Source organism: Mastacembelus armatus, chromosome 19 (assembly GCF_900324485.2).
Source record: "Mastacembelus armatus chromosome 19, fMasArm1.2, whole genome shotgun sequence".
NCBI lineage: Eukaryota > Metazoa > Chordata > Actinopteri > Synbranchiformes > Mastacembelidae > Mastacembelus > Mastacembelus armatus.
This window is the reverse complement of record NC_046651.1, coordinates 11,678,934-11,694,398: the sequence shown is the minus strand read 5'-3', so window position 1 is coordinate 11,694,398 and position 15,465 is coordinate 11,678,934. Positions and strand designations below refer to the sequence as shown.

Below are 15,465 nucleotides of genomic sequence, written 5' to 3'. Positions count from 1 at the left end.
TGAACAGAAAATCAATGTGAAAAAGAGGTAACCAAATAGAGGAGGGAGGCAGGGAGGAGGTGAAAGGTGACAGGTGCTGGGTCAGTCATATTATAAATCTGGTGACCCACATCAGTCCTAGTGTCTTTGTTTTCAAAGCATTATTGTCAATCAAGGGATCAAGCAGGGATTGTGTATTTTTGTGAAAGTGTCTGCTTTGTTTTGAATGTAGCACTAGAAAAAGTTCATTTCTGATTTCTGTGAACACTTAACAGCTTGTGACTCTGTACAAATGTATTTTCATTCACAGTATTATACCCAATCTACTCTAAAACACAGGTTGTCTGTATTTCATCCGTCTTTTATGTGCTGCAGCAAAATTTTATCAAAAGATGCTGTGTTGTTGTTTTGCACTGTGATCATGTAACCAATCCTTTGATGGCTTGGTTGAATGAAAGAGCAGAGCCAAACATCTGCAGCTTACATAACTGAAGTCCTAGCCAGTCGAAAACACTGCAATCACTCATTTTGAGCTGAAAAAATAGTGGCTGGAATTTGGCCAGAGGCACTGAAACATTTCATAACCATAAAGATTAAGCAAGAGACAATATACATTACACTGTCAGGTTTGTGTGTGTGCATTTAACATTTTGAGCAACACAGTGGTAAATGGTGATGACATGATTAAAAAAGGTGTGGGTTACTTGTTTTGATAGAGTTTTAATGTTCTCTATAAAATCAAGTATTGAGCAAAAAGCCTCATGGCTAAATAGGTTGCGTCCATCTGAGCTTTGAAGCTTTGAGTAGAGCAGTCACATGACATATGGTATTTTTAGCATTTTTGTCCACCAACCTAAATATAATGCAATCAAAATCCAACATCACCATTGCCAATGACCTAAAGACTTCTCAGCATTGTCAACAAGCTTCACAGAGATTGTGTATTTGCCTGGCAGTTGTATTGGATTGAAATAGTTTGTATAGCTTCTTATAAACTGATAATGATTTCTTGATTTGAGTGAGGTACAGTAAAGTCAGATACATCACCCGAGGCCTTTGTGCCAGCTAAGTAGGTTTAGTTTCTAATTAAATAACAGATTAACTGCAAATAAGGTTAAATTTGGGGAAATATCCATTATCTGAAATATTAAAGGAGGACTATCCAGCTATCCAACATGACTTATCGCACTGTTCCTCTTACAAATTGAAACTCAAATTTGTAGGCAATAAAACGCTTCCTTGCTCATTTCCGTGTCTTTTGGGCTTTTACTTTTACAGGTTTATGTGGTCTGGTACGACCAATAACACTGGCTAATGTTTTAGCTTTGTTAAAGTTTATAGATAGAAACGTTGCTGTGTAACTGACTTTACTGAGTCAGTTTTCTGTGTATGCTGCCACTCCCCTCATGTCATGTTGCCTGATGGTATATTTCTGTTTTTAAAGGAACTGACTGAACTGGATCTTGGGAAATGTATCTTAGAAAGTAAATTTTTAATCAACCCGTAATTGCTAGTCGCTGCTATTTAATAAAAGTTGCATATAGTTTGAAAATTAAATTATAAATTACTTTATGTTAGTAAATAAAAGTCTGAATGCCCAAAAAAGATGTAAGTATAAAAATGTCTTTAAGCATAGTAACTAATGTCATACAGAGACAACAAAATACAGATATTGGGTAACATCTACATGTTCCTTCCTTGCTTTTCTCTGTCTGCCTGTTTGTTTTCCTCTTTCACACACACACACCTAACCAGTTTCTCCCACTGTTAAACTGGCTGTTCTAATTTATTTTCACAATGCCTTACATACACACACACACACACACACACACACACACACTCACTTTTTGTAGGTCTGTCTTGGTACACTTGCCTTAATCCCCACAGCAAAAAATAGTGGGGAACTCCTTGTCTTGCCAGGCTGCCAGCAGCTAACCAGACAGTGTGTCCAGTTAATAATAGCCAGCCATCTTTGTTTAGGGCCTTGTTCTCAGACATCCAACTCCCACTAATTGGCTAATTTCCAGTTCTGGGACTGATACCTCCATGATGATGGTGATTTCATTAGAGTGCACAGGTAGACTGCTCACAGTTAGAGCATTAGATAGGCTACCATTATGGCTCTGAACCTGATCACTGTCAGTGGCTGACACTATTTCAGTACTTCCTCCCCTGTAGTTAGGGGACTAATGCAGCAGGGCTGGCTGACTTGGAGGCCATTTGAGGCGAGTATGGTTGATATCATGCCTCCTGATGAGACATGGTTATAGATTCATTCAAAAGTGTTGTAAACTAAAACTAAAATGTTGGATTGGAGTCCGCTGGCTATAAAGGGCATGGGCTTGGAGCAGCTCTATTCACTGATTTTTGAGATGCTTCGTGAAGCTAAATAAGTGCTGGATGTTAGTGCCTCCATTTGTCTGTGTGTGTGTGTGTGTGTGTGTGTGTCTGTGTGTGTGTATAGTGTAGTGTGTGCGGTGGGAGACCACTTAAACCCCTCAACCAAAGTTGTTTCTTCACTGTGTTGTCAGTATTTCATCACATGTCAAAGATGTCTCTTCATTACACCCTGCCTCTCTCCATCATGCCATCTGCCCTGATCACACCCTCTGCTGGGGCAGCCTCCTTGCATCCAACCTGGCATTTCACCTCACAACACTCTCGCCTGTGTCCTACCGTCTCCCCCAGGCGAGGAGGATTGCCCTGATATAAAATGATCAGCGTTGGGATTTGCGGGTTAAGGACGCTTAGAGCTGGGGGTTTAATGTCATGACGTCACGTTAATTAGCGGCCACTTTGATCCTTTCAGCCTCTAAGCCGCACTCTGTCCTGTTCTGTCCGTCGACGGACACGGGACGCGTTAGTGACTCCCTTGCGGGACCGTGGAGGAGGATGCAGGTCCGCACAAACGGATGCCACTGATCCACCCGACCCTGTAGGCCACAGCGCGGCTCCCCTCTCCTTTCAGACGTTTCCCCGCATGTGATGCTTTTGTGAAAAGAGAACAGGAATATAAAAAAAAAAAAAAAAAAAAAAAGTTCAGGTTCAAAATGGCAGACAAGGATAGCGTGGAGAAATACCTGGAGAACAACCCGCAGTTCGCCAAAGACTACTTTGATAAGAAGCTGCGCGCTGAAGCTCTGACCGCCGCCTTTTCTGCACCTGTCGACGTCAAAGACACCGCTTCCTTTAAGGATGTTAACTCTGTGCAGGAAGCAGCCATCATCTTCGAGCTGGTCCAGGAGCTGCAGCAACCTGGAACCATGGAGAAAGGCATTCACAAAGTGCTGCAGAGAGTTGCCCTGATCATACAGGCCGATAGGGTCGGTTTTTACATAAACAGGGCGAGGAACGGAATACCCGAGCTCGCCACTTGCCTCTTTGACGTGACTGCAACATCCAAATTCGAGGTAAACCAAGTCAGTCCCTTGGCTGAAATTGTGTTCCCGCTCGAAATTGGTATCGTCGGTCACACCGCACAGTGCAAAAAGCCCCAAAACGTTCCCGACGTCTCAAAGGTGAGAAGCAATCAAACGCCCGCGCTTTTCTGAGTAAGGATGCTGTCAAAAATGATAAGCCTGTGCCCTGTTTCTGCAAAGTTATTAGTGAGAATGACTTCTGTAGGCTTGGTGGAACAGAAATTGCTTTTATTCATTAATTTATGAAGTTGAATTTGTTGGCTGAAGGTCACATGCTGGGATACAGCCCACACACACCCGCGTCCTTCATGTAGCAGCACATAGTCTCCCTCTGAATATGCACAGTGTCAGATTCAGCAACAGATGAATAAATTATTATTTTGGCTGGGCCTGACAAAAAAATAAATGACACAATTTTATTTTATTTTAATGTATCTGTTTATATTTATATCTTTATATTTATTTGTAGCCTGAATTTCTTTGTGGCCTTGAACATAAGTGAAGAATTTGTAATTGCAAGGAGGTTTAAATAGCTTCAATTATATAGTATTATATAAAATATAGTAATGACATAGTACTGTGTTTTTAAAATCAGTGATAAAACGTGAGAGGACTACTGTAATATGTCACTTATTTTTATTTCCTTTTAAGAGTCAGTTTTAGTGTGCAAGGGCATTTCTGAAAACACACTATCTACTTATTACAGTACATACCACATAGTACTAATGTATTTTGTTTAATTATGGACTTGTGTCCATGCTTATTAGATGCTGTGCTGGTTGGATTATCAAAATAGTCAGCTGAAGAATTTAGTGATGCACTGACCTATTGTGTCCATTAAGGAGCCTGAATGCAGCATGTCTGTCTTTTGTTTTATAGACAATACACTACATAAAAAAGTAAAATACTGACTAGTGAATAAAAAGAACAGAAAAGTCAGACACACCTTTCAAAAAAACATTTAATTAATAAACACACGAGAATGAAATAAAGGATCTAATTGTGCAGTTGCATGTTAGTGACAATGTTTTCTGTCCACCAAACGTGACTATTTTCTTTTTTGTCCCGATCCAGAATTCAAAGTTCTCTGATTTTGTGGACAAACAGACAGGATACAAGACCAAATGCTTGCTCAGTTTCCCTCTGATGGCTGACAAAGAGTGCCTTGGAGTTGTCATGGCACTAAACAAAGTAGGAGCTGATACGTTCTCTGCACAGGATGAGGCGGTAAGAATGTGCACTTATATATTTATGTTCATTTCTAGCACTAGGGACTTACTGCTTGAGGTAGAAAAGGGCTGCGATTTAGATGACAAACTGAAATTGAATCTGACCGTGACTTTATTAGGTAGGGATGCAATTAAGAGCTAAAATACACCCTATTTTTCCTGTAATTCTGTAATCACACCCATACATCAGTGTCTACATAGAACCCTGTTCTCTGACATCTTAAATTTGCAGGTAAATAAAGACTATTGCTGTAATTTCATCTTAACACTAGGGTGCAAAACAGTCTCATTTTATCAGTGGGAGCCAATCAGACCTTATTGACTTGGCATGGTTGCTTTTAAGTATTCAACTGTAACAAAGCCATAATGATTTAACTAGAAATATGTTTATCACTCCAGTCTCTGTCAGAGAACATTCACCACTGTCTCTTATTATTCAGATGCTATAAAGTCACTATGAGGCACAATTCCATAAAGATGAACTGGGTCAGATGTAAATGATGTTTATACAGACTGTTAGGTTTGATTCTTGGTTATAATGGGGATTCAGAGGACCTGAAAAAGAATAAAGAGATCTAAGGAGAGGATTGGCAATAATGATGCACGGGGCAAATGCTTTAAATGCTAGGATGCGGTATAAAATGTAATATCACTGTATTCATTGTGCTAGATATATAAAAAGCAGAATTGCTTACTTCGTTTTTTTCTCTTTTCTTATTTTCCCTTGCACCTCTGACTTGTAAACCTCATTATACAAGAAAAACATACTCATATTTATCCTATCAATCAGCTCACAAACCTTTACTGCAATTGGCTATGTAAACACATGTACAAAATATTTTTAATCTGGGAAGAGATTAGCCAAATATTTGACTCATAAGAAGGAATTTGGTTTAAGTCAATATTTACTGCTCTGTCTCATCTAAATTTCATTATATGTGATAAACATTCTACACACCCATCAAATTATTCCTATACAGTTCACTTCTAATTGCTAATCTAATCACATCTTTTTATAGTTAAATCTGTACATCTCAAAAAAGTCAGCTGCTGTGTTTTGATGACCTTTAATCTGTTTTGAACTTTAGCTCTTCCACAAATACATGAACTTTGCCCAAGTCATCGCCCTGCAGAATTACACAGCCTATATGTTCAATGTGGAGTCCAGGAGGAGTCAGGTAAACTGAACTGCTGTTAATTTGATCAATAAACACAGTAACTCTCTTTTGACTCAGTCGGTTTGTGCATGGCTATATCATGTCATCTGGTGGGAGCACCCCATAATTTTGTACTGGTTATTACTGTGCCCCCTGGTTTGTTACCTGCTGGTAGTTCTAATGGACAGAACAGGACTGGTATTGCATTGTAAATATATAAATGTTAATATTAAGTGCATGTATTCATTCTTGTTTCTTTGGTTGCAGGTGCTGCTCTGGTCAGCCAGTAAAGTGTTTGAGGAGCTTACAGACATTGAGAGACAGTTCCACAAAGCACTCTACACTGTAAGGACCTACTTACAATGCGAACGATACTCAGTGGGCCTGCTGGACATGACCAAAGAGAAGGTAGGTCTTGCTGAAAAAGATTAGATTGTACAGACAAGACTAAATAGATTTCATTCATGGCTACCCTTGTTAATTACTTGAAATGGACTGTTTGACTTCTTTAGGAATTTTATGATGAATGGCCAGTGAAACTGGGAGATGTGGAACCCTACAAAGGGCCAAAAACACCAGATGGCAGGGTAACAAATTTATTCTCCTCCTTATTACATAAGTTTTTATCTTGTGTGGCAAATCCAACTCTCTAGAACTTTTCTATTGTAATCCAAAGATCATCAGTACTTTCTAATAGGCCTCTCTTTTTTTAACAGGAAGTCAATTTTTACAAAATCATTGACTACCTCCTTGAAAACAAAGAAGAAATCAAAGTCATACCGTAAGCAGCACTGATCACATGCTACAACTGCACTAAGACTAATAAAGTACATTTCAAAATACAGAGTAAAACAGAATAACTTGGTTTACTGGTTTGTCATTAAGAGATTGTAGAGACATTTTTCAAAATAAAAGTTCTAGCTAGAAACAATTCTAGAAACATTTCAGACACAGTTACATTAACAAAATTTCAAGTCCAGGTTTGGTTCTAATAAAATAGCCACAATTTTAAAATATGCAAAGCATGGATATGGGATTAACTTCTGAGTAAATTTGTACTTTAAATTTACACGGCTGTTTCTGTGCACGTGATGTCAGTATGAAAGTCAGCAGTGTTTAACAAATCTTTCCCCTTACCTCCACTCCTCCAGGGGTCCACCTGCAGATCACTGGGCTCTAGTCAGTGGACTGCCGACCTATGTTGCAGAGAATGGCTTTGTAAGTCTCTCCCATCCGCTGCAGAGCAATTCATTAGCAATAAAGAAGTATTTTTAGTGTTTTACTGTATTGGAAACATACATTGAACATACTGCAGGTAACGTGCAGTAAATTATAAACATGACATAAGGTATACCACACACACATGGACAGATATTATTCATAAAAATTAATTACAAAAATGGTCAGATACATCAGTTATGAGTAAAATATATAAATGACCAGATAATAAATCGCCTAACTCGAATGCTTTTTTATGTGAATACAGATTTGCAACATGATGAATGTGGCTGCAGATGATTTCTTCACTTTCCAGGTGAAGTGACTTTTGCTCTCCATTTGTTTTACATAAAATATAGGATGCATGTGACTGCGCATGGCCACTTTGGATTGCACTATATATCTAATTCTTCTGCAGATTTTATATCATACTGCTTTGATTCAGCAGGAATAAAGCCCTGTTTTGAAACATCACATTTCCCTGTCTTTCAGAAAGAGGCTGTGGATGAGACGGGGTTTGTCATCAGGAACGTCTTGTCACTGCCCATTGTCAACAAGAAGGAAGAAATTGTGGGCGTTGCCACCTTCTTCAACAGGCGAGACGGCAAGCCATTTGATGAACATGATGAACAGATCACTGAGGTTAGCACCTTGCCTTCTATCATGTGGTGGTGCATAAATTTACACTTCAGTGAAGAAAAGGTTCTAAAACAGCAGCAATTTCATCAGTAATGCGTTGAAATATGGCATTTGCTGAAGTGCCACCCATGCATTAAATGAAAAGTGTTTAAAATATTTATCACTCATTACATTTTTCAACTTAATTAATAATAACAAAATTTATCAGAGATAGAAGAAAAAAAGTCACTTGCTTCTTGTTTCACCAGTTTCATTTGTCTTTCCCCTAACTCTCATCATGTTTTCCAGGCCCTAACACAATTCCTGGGGTGGTCAGTGCTGAACTGTGACACCTATGACAAGCTGAACCGTATGGAGTACAGGAAAGACATCGCCCAGGAGATGCTCATGTACCAGACCAAATGCACCAAAGATGAGATGCAGTCCATTCTGGTCAGTATCAGCCTGACTTACTTCCACATTTTTTCTTCAGAGGTCTACCTTTGATCTCTCGACATTTGCTCAAGAGGGCACTCAAGCAGGAATTAAAAGTAGTCAAAGGTTAATGCAGCATGAATGGTGTTTTGAGTAGCAGTGCTCCAGTAGCAAGCTTTTACAGAACTAATAGAAGGTCTGATGGATCATTTATCCACTCCACTGAAAATTAAGATGATGACCACAAGAGCTTATAGATTTACTGCTTAGAGCACTTTTCTGAGGTGTATAAAAACCTGCTATATACTTTCTGCTTTTTGTTGCCAATCTTGACATTCAAACATTGTTGATGATGGAAGGAAATGATTGTTCTCTCTTTTATTAACCAGAACACCAAAGAGAAGTTTGATGCAGAACCCGAGGACTGTGACCCGAAAGACCTGTACAAGCTGTTGGTATGTTTCATGCTGTTTCATGACAAAACTTAAAGATAAGACTATACATGCTATGGCAATATTTTGTGCATCACAAACATGGGCTCATGCAAATTGCCATATGTATTAATGAGATGGTAAATTAGCATTTTCATCATTATTTATGATGTTGGGAATAGATCTTAGAGAGCTACGTTCCAAAATCAGCCTAATTTCTGTAATACCAGCTTTAGCCTGTCACTTAAACAGTGTCGTAATGTAGTATGCAGTTAGTCGTTTGTACTTTCTGGCTGTTGAAGGATTCATTGATACATTTTGTGTGTTTTTTGTGCAGAGAGCAACCTGTCCACCAGCTGACAACGTCGGCGGTGAGAATCTGTACTCGTTTGCTTTCAGTGACTTCCCTGCTTCAGAGTTCGACCTCATCAAAGCCGGCATTCGAATGTTCTTTGAGCTTGGAGTAGTTGAAAAGTTTAAAGTTCCTGCTGAGGTGAGTGAGATTATTCAAATGAGTTTATTTTAATCATTAACCCATTTAATTAACCCAATCTTAACCCATTTAATTAACAGGATGCTCTTAATGAGTTTTGCTGGGGGGACTCTGGGATATTATTAGTATTCATTTAATATATGTATTAAATTATTTTTGATTTAAAAATCAATAATTGACAATCAAAGAAAGTCTTTCTGATGCCTCCCTGCTGATCTTTAGCTTTCTATGCCAAGAGAAACAATGGGCCTAAGAGAAGCAGACTTTTCATCCTCATCTGTGAATCTTTTGCGGTGACAGGAAAACTGCCATGAGTCTATTTTGCCAGACCGAGCAAGGAGGATCTGAGCCTTAATTAGCCTTTTGAAGCATACCACACTGTAGCTACAAATCTGAGTGGTACACTGAGGTACATCTATTAAGGCAGAGGGAGTTTCCTTGGCCACTACTACTTTTTAAAATACGGTTACATCACACTGGGTCATGGCCTGGCTCATATGAAAGCCCTCTGAAATGATATGATTTTCCACTGTTTTTTAACTTTCTTTTTTTCCTCCTACTTTGTTCTCTGAATAACACCCACCCTCTTCCTCTCTCCCCTTCAGACACTGACCAGATGGATGTACACAGTGAGGAAGGGTTACCGTGCCATCACTTACCACAACTGGAGGCACGGCTTCAATGTGGGCCACACCATGTTCTGCCTGCTACAGGTAACACTTGCACAACATCTGCTGCGTCTACTGTAATCCCAAACTCCAAACCTTACAAATTAACATTAGTGTCTTTTAAATTGTTCTCTTCATTTATATCTTCCTCTCACAGTTGCAGATTGCTCATACTGTTTCATACAGACACCAGGCGATCCTATTAACCTTTATATTGCAGCTTATGGCGCAGCATATGAAACAAGACATATGGTGACAGTTTAACAGACACTGTCTTATAAGAAAGTAAACCACTTATATAGATCCATGACGTGTTTTATTTCTTCATGAATTTAATTTGAGATTTGCTCCAGTATAGGTGAAATACAGTGCTGGTTAAGTACCTATAATAACTTTACTGCATCACAGGACATTATTATGCTTAAAATGAGTATTGACATAGGTTAGTATTTAGTTCTTTCTTGGTTCAAATGGTTTGGACTACAAGTAAGAATGCAATTTTTTATCAGGGACAGAACAGATTGTACATTTTATAGTTGGCCACAATCTATTCCACACTCCCACATCAATACCTGCACATAATGATCCACAATTTGTCTCTTCCTCCTACAGACGGGGAAGCTGAGAAAGTACTACTCCGATCTAGATGCCTTTGCCATGGTTGCTGCCGCTTTCTGCCATGATATCGACCACAGAGGAACCAACAATCTCTACCAGACAAAGTAAGTCAAAACCCTTTGCTCTGTACGTGTGGAGGACTGTGTATATATGTGTGTAACCTGTGTGTATTTTCTTGTCTTTGCCTCTTTTTTTCTGTAGGAGTGCACATCCTCTGGCCAAACTTCACGGCTCTTCCATTATGGAGAGGCACCACTTGGAGTACAGCAAGACGCTCATGGGAGAGGAAGTATGACACATTGTTTGTCCAAAAAAAATTCAATAATACACTTACCTAGGAGAAAGTACACACACACACTGACCACTTGTTATTGTCTCTTGCAGACTCTGAACATCTTCTGCAACCTCCAGAAGCGTCAGTTTGAGCATGTGCAGCACTTGTTTGATGTCTGCATCATCGCCACTGATCTAGCTCTTTACTTCAAGTAGGTTTTTTAAAATAATTAAACGTCACTTAAACAACTGACAGCTACCATGCACCAGCCGCAGTTTGTGACAGACTGACTCAGTAGATTTTATGGAATCAGTGATTGTATTTGTTTATATTGACTCATTGCCTGCTGTCCCCTGTTTGTTCTCATGCAGAAAGCGAACCATGTTCCAAAACATTGTGAATGCCACAGAGCCAATGACAGATGAAAAGGAGGCCATTGCCCACATTTCCAACAACCCCATCAGGAAGGAAATCGTCATGTATGTAACTGGTTGAACCAGAAGCTTACGCAATTACCTGCTTTGCATAAAATTATATTTGTGAAACACATAGACCGTTCCAAATCATCAGCACCACTAGCAGGGTGTCACCCTCTCTTTCCTGACTGTCTGTGTGACTCCCATTTGCAGGGCTATGATGATGACAGGTTGTGACTTGTCAGCTATCACCAAACCCTGGGAGGTACAGAGCAAGGTGAGTGGTCTTTACAGGCTCCACACAGACAGGTTTGAAAATATAGTGAAGCTTGCATAACACTCAAAACACACAGGACACACAGAAGCAAAAAAACACACAAATAGAAGGTTTTTAACATAATCTGTACTTTTAGGACTTAGTGATTTTGTTTTATGCGTCATATACATTTATCCTGCCCGTCTTCAGCCAATTATCAGGTTATTATTATAGAAAGATAAAAAGCCATGACCCTGGTATGCAGCCCTGTTCTGTTATTTCAACATCAGTGTTCCCTATAACTGGCAGAAGAGATGTGGCCCACTGTGGTGAAACTCATACCATGTAAATGCTATAAACTGGAAGAGATTAAAATAATCAAAAAAAGATTAAAACAAAAGTTTTCTGAAAATAGTGTGTTGTTATTATGCTTTTTTTTTCCTTCCCATTTGCAGTCTGTTCCTGTCGCTGTTCTTCCCTTTATTTCCCTTCATCATTTTTTGTTTGTCTGTGTGTCTGCTATCTCCAGGTGGCTCTGATGGTCGCTGCTGAATTCTGGGAACAGGGAGATTTGGAGAGAAATGTGTTAGAACAACAACCAATTGTAAGTGTTGTACCCCCTTCGTGCCTTGGTCTTCTTTTCATTTCATTATTATAGAACAACAATTTATCCTGTTTTCACCTGAAAATCTCTCTCTCAGCCCATGATGGACAGAAACTGTTCCGCTCAGCTACCCAAGATGCAATGTGGTTTCATCGACTTTGTGTGTTCATTTGTGTATAAGGTAAAATATTGCTGTTACGCTTTACTGTACAAACATGGATTTTGCAAATAGAAAATTTGCCTATGCTCTGTATTGAAACAATTATTCTGTAATAACTGGAGTTGAACAGGGTTGTAATTAAGTTTTAATCCAGTTTCAATTCGATTCTAATTTTCAGCAAAGGTAAGCAAAGAATTAAAAAAAATTCTGCCCATGAAGTTGTTTGTTCCAGGTCAATTTAATCAATATTGATACTTCAAACAAATATAAACTATAAAAGTAAACCTTACTCCAAAACTTTTCTTCAAATATTTATTTTCAAGCTTGCCTCCAACTGCAAAATAAATAGTACTCTGTAAAACCTGCAATACAGGTTTAATTTTTGATGAGACTGTCAGAAAAGTGTAGATTCAACTCTGTGGTAATAGAACTGAACAAAACCCTTCAGACTAGGAAATAACCAAAGAGTTAAATCATTTTTCAGTATAACTTTTACTGAGGAATTTGTTTCAGGTTAGGGATGAACCTGTTGAAGCAAGCAGGAATGTTAGCGAGTTATTTGGAAGTCAGTATGTTATTTGGGCATGTACACACATATATTTTCCATCCATAGCCAGGAACATGTATTGACTGGCCCCTTGGGAATAGTGCTCTAAGGGGCCTACATTATTCTGACTTAAAATGTTTTGCATCTCCCCACGTTGTGAATAACATACTTAACATTGTTAATGTCAATGTTTTTCTTTGATTTGTCAGGAGTTTTCCAGGTTCCACAAAGAGATTCAGCCAATGTTTGATGGTCTAAACAACAACAGGGCACACTGGAAAGAGCTGGCTGATGAATATGACGCAAAGATGAAGGCCATTGAGGATCAAAAGAAGAAAGTGGAAGAAGAGGAAGCCAAGAAAGGTAAATTTAGATACATATATAACATTGTCACTATTAGTTCAGTTGATTTTCTGAGAGAAGATTGAGAACAGTCTTGCATCCATACATCTTGTTTATTACTATGTGTTTATCTATCAGGAGGCGATGGAGGGAAGTCAAAGACCTGCACCATCTGCTAAATCCCTCCGGTGCTTGAATCTGCACTGTTGTTGTCTGGTTAGCACTATCTTAGACTATGCTAGCCTATTCTGGTCTGATAAGTCATCTAGTAGGATCTTTGCTAGGCTAGCTCAGTCAAGTCTGATCTAGACCAGTGTAGGTCTCTGGTTAGGTGCTGTCCACTCTGGTACAGTCCTGTCCAGTCCTGTTTGGTCTGGTCTGGTCTGGTGCAGTTTAGCCTACTTTAATCTAGTGTAGTCAGGTCTAGTTGACAGTCTAGTTTGGATTAGGCCTGCCTAACCAAAGAGAGTCCAAAACATTACAGAGAATTTTATTGGGACTCTTGAGAAGCCATTTGATTCTGAAGATGTGATGTATTTGAAGCTTCCTACTTCCTCCGCTTCATACAGCACACGGCCAACATTTAAAAGCAATATGTACATGGACAACATGTAAGTCCCTTTAGCAGAGCAATAATTGAAACATTCCTGACAAGTATGGTTTGAAGCCATGTTCAGATAAGCTCATAATCTAGAATCTAATGTTCCAAGTCAAGCTACTTTACAAACTTTTTAGTGTACATAGCTGATATTGAATATTGGATATGCTGCATGTGGAGCGTATACATGCCAAAGCAATAGGTTTCATACAGTGTTCCTATTGGCAAGCAGTTACCACACAGTATTGTAGTACTGTAGGTTGCACAATGCACTTAGCTGCTGCTGTTTTGGCAGTGGCAGGCCATGATCCGAGGGGGGGAGGGCAGGTAGGGACAACGACTACATAACTTTATACTTACAGGGATAAAAGGAGCTGGGTTAAAATTACATTTTTGGTTGACAGTTGAAGTAGAATCGGTAACATTTAATGAGCTGTGAATTAAATGTCTTGAACACAAAAAGAGGAAACTGCAATCTGCAGGATTTGCTAAAGCTGTAATGCAGTTACTAGTAGGTGGCAGCGTTCAATTGACAAGGGCTGATGTTCTCTTACCTCAAAGGCACTGATGAGTTATGTGAGGGTATATTTATTTTAATATGCAATCTATCTACAGTATATACACATCTTTTTTTGATTCTTTGAGAATTTTGTACTTGAACTGTTTTGTGGAGCGAGAATTTGAGATGTGCTGTGAGAGATGGCGTTCTGAATCTGTGAACCTTCAGGCATCGAGAATATGTTTTGAGGTTGTGCAACATTATCGCCTGTTTTGATTAAAACAAGCTGTTTTCTTTATGTCCAACCACAAATGTTAACGTGCATAATATTTACACCAATGTTTAGAGCAATTCCATATTGAGTGCAAGCTTTTAAATGTGCATGATTTCATATCTATTTAGTTTATGACATAGTAGTTGTAAAATATAAATTGTGTAAACTTAATAACTGAAGCATAAAATTGATTTGAAGGCTATAAACGCATCATTTGCCTCTTCTAAGGAGGCGGGAGTCACAGTCGAGCAGACTACAGTAGATCTACCTCTCCTGTAAGGCGATTTGGTAGGATTTGATTTGATTGCCAGCCAGTGTTTGATATCCACACGGCTTTAGACTTTAAATACCCTTCTTACAGAAGAGGTAAATCAAGCCGCCAAAACCTCATATGTATGTGGAGACAACTCGTGTTTGGAAAGATGCAGCTATAGCATTACATGTTGTGTGACGGTTCAGGCCAAAGTCTTCTGCTTTCTTCTTTCACCGATGCAACACTAAGATGAATCACGCAATAACTGCTGTTTGACACGAACTCTGTGTGAATCTCTACTCAAATGTCCCTATGCAAGCCTAAATTGAACTTGATCTGGTCAGACATCTGAGTTGAGACATCTGAGTTGAGACATCTGAGTACCCCCTGGTGCACTTTCTGAAACACTTTTAGCAATGTCCCTCCCAGGGCAAAAGCAAGCTGTGGCTCTCAACTTTCTGTTACACAATGTCATCACCTCTAATCAATCAAAGGCAGTTAATCCTATCAGAAAAGCTTTGGGACCTCCTGGAAACTCCTTTTCTGTGGCTTGAGGTGAAGTGAAGACCTGTTCTGATCACTGGAGCTGTACAAAAACTATCATTAAAATCAACCCCTAAGAGATACCGTTGTTCCTGCTGTGCATATTTAATATGGATGGTTGAACCAGCAGTTCCATCTCCGGTGACAAAAATGAGCCATTGTTGCTTTTTTCCTTTGAGGATATTTTATGAGAGACCAAGTAATGCACTGTATGCTTTTCCCATCAATTGTCATTTAGACATTAGAAATCTGTTATTTGGCGTGTGAAATGACATCTACTGTATGTATGTCTGTGTCATGAGATGTAATATTTTTAAGCAAATAAAGGAATTTATGGAGGCGCATAAAAAGAAGATCGCTTTTTCTCAATATAAAAATAAGTATAAAGGTGACACTTTATCGCTTATTCACATTTGACTCAAGCACATCAAGGT

At 39.0% G+C, this 15,465-nt stretch overlaps 1 protein-coding gene across 1 annotated transcript; it reads left to right on the top strand.

Annotated features, from left to right (window-relative positions):
• Positions 1–3,029: 3,029 nt before the first annotated feature.
• Positions 3,030–13,043, top strand: pde6c (phosphodiesterase 6C, cGMP-specific, cone, alpha prime). The gene is made up of 22 exons (XM_026315498.1): positions 3,030–3,497; positions 4,473–4,625; positions 5,716–5,805; positions 6,052–6,192; positions 6,297–6,371; positions 6,501–6,565; positions 6,936–7,002; positions 7,271–7,318; positions 7,495–7,644; positions 7,930–8,073; positions 8,445–8,510; positions 8,824–8,979; positions 9,585–9,692; positions 10,260–10,369; positions 10,467–10,554; positions 10,650–10,750; positions 10,911–11,018; positions 11,169–11,232; positions 11,741–11,815; positions 11,913–11,996; positions 12,732–12,885; positions 13,003–13,043. Exons 1-22 carry the CDS (start codon positions 3,030–3,032, stop codon positions 13,041–13,043), a joined length of 2,556 nt encoding a protein of 851 aa, XP_026171283.1.
• Positions 13,044–15,465: the final 2,422 nt, after the last annotated feature.

Bases quoted from the DNA above. Each gene is read 5' to 3' on its own strand.
- pde6c (XM_026315498.1), top strand. From the start codon at position 3,030: ATGGCAGACAAGGATAGCGTGGAGAAATACCTGGAGAACAACCCGCAG. The intron at 3,498-4,472 runs GTGAGAAGCAAT...GTCCCGATCCAG, and splicing joins ACGTTCCCGACGTCTCAAAG to AATTCAAAGTTCTCTGATTT. The intron at 8,980-9,584 runs GTGAGTGAGATT...TCTCCCCTTCAG, and splicing joins AGTTTAAAGTTCCTGCTGAG to ACACTGACCAGATGGATGTA.